Source organism: Populus trichocarpa, chromosome 5 (assembly GCF_000002775.5).
Source record: "Populus trichocarpa isolate Nisqually-1 chromosome 5, P.trichocarpa_v4.1, whole genome shotgun sequence".
Classification (NCBI taxonomy): Eukaryota; Viridiplantae; Streptophyta; class Magnoliopsida; order Malpighiales; family Salicaceae; genus Populus; species Populus trichocarpa.
The window spans coordinates 973,894-978,220 of NC_037289.2; the positions used below are offsets into that span (position 1 = coordinate 973,894).

Genomic DNA, 4,327 nt, shown 5'->3' on the forward strand with positions numbered 1-4,327 from the left:
GAATTCGAAATACTAACGAAAAGCTACGTGACTTACTGTGATAAATAAGCAACAAACTGATCAAGAAGGAGGCTCTTCGTGAATTTTTGCTGCCATATCATGAAGGAAGATCAATAAAAGGCTTGCTGCATGCCGCCGCCACAAAGCCTAAGAACATGGTGGATAGTGGAGTTCTTCTGGATGTTGTAATCTGACAGGGTTTTTCCTTCCTCTAATTGCTTTCCACAATATATGAGACGTTGGTTCTCAGGACGGATGCCTAATTCCTTCTCATAGATTTTTGCTTTCAAGTCTTCGATTGTCTCGGAGCTTTCAACATCAAGGGTGATGGTTTTGAGTCTCAGGGTTCTCACAAATATCTGCATAGTTTTCTCAAGAAACAAACAACGAAAGAAACCTAGCTTGTTTAGGGATTAAAGAGAACAAGATTTTGATAAGAGCAAAGGATTGATTGACGAAGATAATTTATAAGAGAGTTGTGGATTAATATTGAGTAGTAGAGTTCTATTAGAAGTTAGCAAGTTAGATAAATCCTGATAACACTTAACTAACAATTTTATTTTAGAATAAATTACTATTTAATCTTTTAATTTTAGTAAAAAACTAGTTAATCATTTTAGCTTATAAAATTTCATATTCAATCCTCTGTTTTAATTGTTAGTTTTCCATAACAATTTAGTATTTCTTTTTTTATATATTCGCTGCCCACATATATTAAAAGATAGAAATATATTTAGTTAAGAAAATTGAAACAAAGAAAATAATTGTTATAAGATAATTTTAGAATAAATTTTTATACTTTTAAAATATAAAATATAGAAAGACATCTATTTTCATATTTTCATTGTTTCTATTTACTATTTCAAAACAGTAATCAATTAAGTGATGCTACCGGTTAATAAACAAAGTTATCACTGTGTTAAAACCTAAAAAATCCATAGTAGCCTTACACAGAGATTCAAAAGATATTAATGGCATGAATGCATATAATCACAAAAAGAATAATTTCAGTTCCAACACAACAAGCAATCTCTACAAATGGGTTATCTAGATTCTTCGAAACTAAAAGGACTAATTTATAATATTAGAAAATGAATGGGGACTATAATATAATTTGACACGGATTGTTATCATAAATGACATACCGTCTATGACCTCCTAATGTCCCCATGACCAGTCGTTTCTAAACTTACAAGTTACAGCACATCAAAACACTAGACAACGTGGCCACTCTGCTAAAACCCAAAAACCCCATAGCAGGCAGCAGCTTTGCGGAGATGGCAATGGCATGGAGGCAAATATTCACAAACACTAAAAGGGCTTTTTCAATCCCACCAGAACGAGCGGTTTCTACACCTGGGCTCTCTAGATTCTTCTCCAAATCCTCCTCTCCTTACCTCGGTGACATTTTCGTTTGAGTTCTTTCTTTTTGTGTAATCGTTAACTAAGTTCATGTTCTTCAATTAATTTCTTAATCTATTTTAGTTGTTTGGATCGAAAATGGGAATAGATTGGTGGGTTTTGCTTTAATTTTCATGTCTCCCTTTTGTTGCTCATAAAGTTTTCATTTTTTATGGCGTGCATGTGTAAAATGAAGAAAATTTGATTTTCATGTAAATAGTAACTGGAAAAGGATATTTCTTTTTGTATGATTTTCTGTAAGAGATTAAAATGGATTTGAGTTTTGAAAGATTGAATCTTTGGTGGATGCATTGTTTTTCATTGTTGGAACAATGATGTTCTTACAGATTTTCTGTTGTAAGTTTCTTTTTCTTTGATTTTAATCTTTGCAAATAATAAGAGGCTGAGCTTGAAGAATGTTGTTACTTTTTTGTTATTTTTGTTGCAGTGAAAGTTGGAATTCCAGAGTTTCTAAATGGAATAGGGAAAGGAGTTGAAGCCCATGTAACCAAGCTTGAATCTGAAATTGGTGACTTTCACAAACTTCTTGTTACTCGGACTTTGAAGCTCAAAAAACTAGGCATCCCTTGTCAACAAGTAATTATTCTTAATCCCCAACTCAATTTGCATGAGTTTTTTTTTAAAAAAAAAAAATCATGCATGTTTGTGTTTGTTTAGATTCTAACAATGTGGAGTTATTGCAAGTTGAGTGATGAAATTGGTTATTGTAAACATCTATTAAATTCTTTTAGTCGTAGTTTTAATGGAATTGTTGCTAGCTCAAAGAATCCTTGATGTTATAGCTCTTTCAGGTTATTCATCTTGTGGACTCTTTTTGATGATGCTCTACTTCTTTTGTATTAATTTCAAAATATTATTTCTACATAATATCAGATGTGTTGTTTAAACAATGACTCTTACCTTTTAATGGTTCTTGTTTGATTATGCTGAGTATTCACTAACTTGTTCAATTTTCTGCAATATTTGGGAAAAGAATTATGAGGATAGGCAAAGGAATATCTGTGAAAATCTTTGCTATACAGGTGCAAGTTAGCATAACGAGATGGGTGATCGTAGAGTGCTTAATGTGTAGGAATATTTTGATATCCTCCAAGGAAAGTTTGCATCTATGGGACTTTAGATGAAGTGGTCATACAATGATGAATGGTGATTCCCTATGAGTCGGTGAACCGGAATTTGGAAATAATTTTCCTGCCTCTACCTTCTTTTTCAATTTTTTTTTGTCATGCATCCAATGGTTGCAAAATTGTGGTGTCACTATGTTACCTTCCTCGAGATTATATCATGCAGTGTATACTCCACTATGCAGCTGTACTATTCTACAGTATCATTTGACTCCACTAAGCCACAAACTGAACTGGTTAAGGTTGGCTGCACGGGTTCATTTGTGTTCAAAACTGTTAAACAGTAAAAAGAATAACTGAGTCCCTTTTTTGAAATGTGGGGTTGCTTTCAAATCAAAAGTTTTTGTTGTCAAGTGTTATCTTTGTATAATAAGCTACTTTGCTGTAAAGTGTTTGGTTTTGGTTGCCAGTTAGGTTGGCTAAGAACAAAATTTGGTCAGCATGCGTCAGTTCTATTATCAAAGTTCTAAGCAAATTCTCCTTCCTAGTTTCCTATGACTGGCTAATAGCTTTGATGTTTTCTTTACGTTGCCTCCAAAGCTAAAAAAATTGAGTGGCTTGTGTAGTTTTTGAAAGCATAATATACTGGATTCCTTCTTTTTTAATTAAGATTTGCAAATGAAGGTTGGAATTAAAAGTTACTTTCATGAGACTAGAATTGTTTAAATTTGATGCCCTTTATATATATATATAATGGACAAACTATTATTAAAATTTTAATTGCTGTTTCAGCAACTAGTTAACTTTGTATTGCTATTGATTCTCAAATTTAATGTCCCGAATGCATAATTGAGAGGCTTGTATTTTCAACTTCAAAGTATTTTTTGAGAATCACTCCAAATCAAAGTCCTTAGAGTCATGAATTAAAACATCAACTTCTGATTTTTGTTTCGCAGAGGAAGCTGATATTGAAATATGCTCACAAGTATAGGGTGGGACTGTGGAGGCCTAGAGCTCAACCTGTGAAAGCCAGTTAGATTTTGGAGTCATTGGAGGATTACAAGGTGTATCCAGTTAGATTTTGGAGTCATTGGAGGATTACAAGGTGTATCTACACCAAAGCAGGGCTGATGAACATTCTTGCATGCAATTATGGTTTGGAAGAGTTTCAGGCTGCATGATATGTTAAATCTTTTTTTGTGGTTTGGTATAAAGTTTATGCTAGCCCAGAATGTGTTGAATTGGTTTGAAGCAAAACAGCTTGTTAGATATTATGTAGCATCGAGGGTGTCACTCTATAGATACTTGGCAATTTAAGAATCAAATTTCCATTACAATTCTATGCATTTGCCAGCATCATATTTCCATAACATTTCTATACATTTGCCAGCATCGTCTTTTACTGAATCAAAAATTTATGTTCCAACGAAGCTTGCCAGTTTTTCCTGCACATGAAATGGCCTGACAACTGAACTGGGCGACTCAAAACCTGTCTCCAACCCTTATAGATCATTATCCTGTCTCTTGCCTTGCTTATGAAATAGTTCGAGCATGTAAAAAATAAAAAATAAAAATTTAAAATAAAAATATTTTTTAAAAAATGCTTTTGTACTTGGGCTGATATCACAAAGGCCGGCCGCACATACCTGGACGTGATAGGTTACTTTTCTAAGACCTACACCTTTTCAAAGGGGTAGCAGGGGCTTTGGAATCACACTCTAAAGATAAGGTAACAACTTAATCTTTTTTATTATATTATTAATGATGAAGATTTTCTTGGAAAGATAACAACTTAATATTTTTATTAAATAATTAATGATATTTGACAATATAATGCTATG

General features: G+C 33.0%; 1 protein-coding gene across 1 annotated transcript; it reads left to right on the plus strand.

Annotated features, from left to right (window-relative positions):
- Positions 1–1,194: 1,194 nt before the first annotated feature.
- On the plus strand, positions 1,195–3,823 carry LOC18098568 (uncharacterized). The gene is made up of 4 exons (XM_006382310.3): positions 1,195–1,401; positions 1,850–1,998; positions 3,443–3,550; positions 3,592–3,823. Exons 1-3 carry the CDS (start codon positions 1,278–1,280, stop codon positions 3,521–3,523), a joined length of 354 nt encoding a protein of 117 aa, XP_006382372.1. The 5' UTR covers positions 1,195–1,277; the 3' UTR covers positions 3,524–3,550; positions 3,592–3,823.
- Positions 3,824–4,327: the final 504 nt, after the last annotated feature.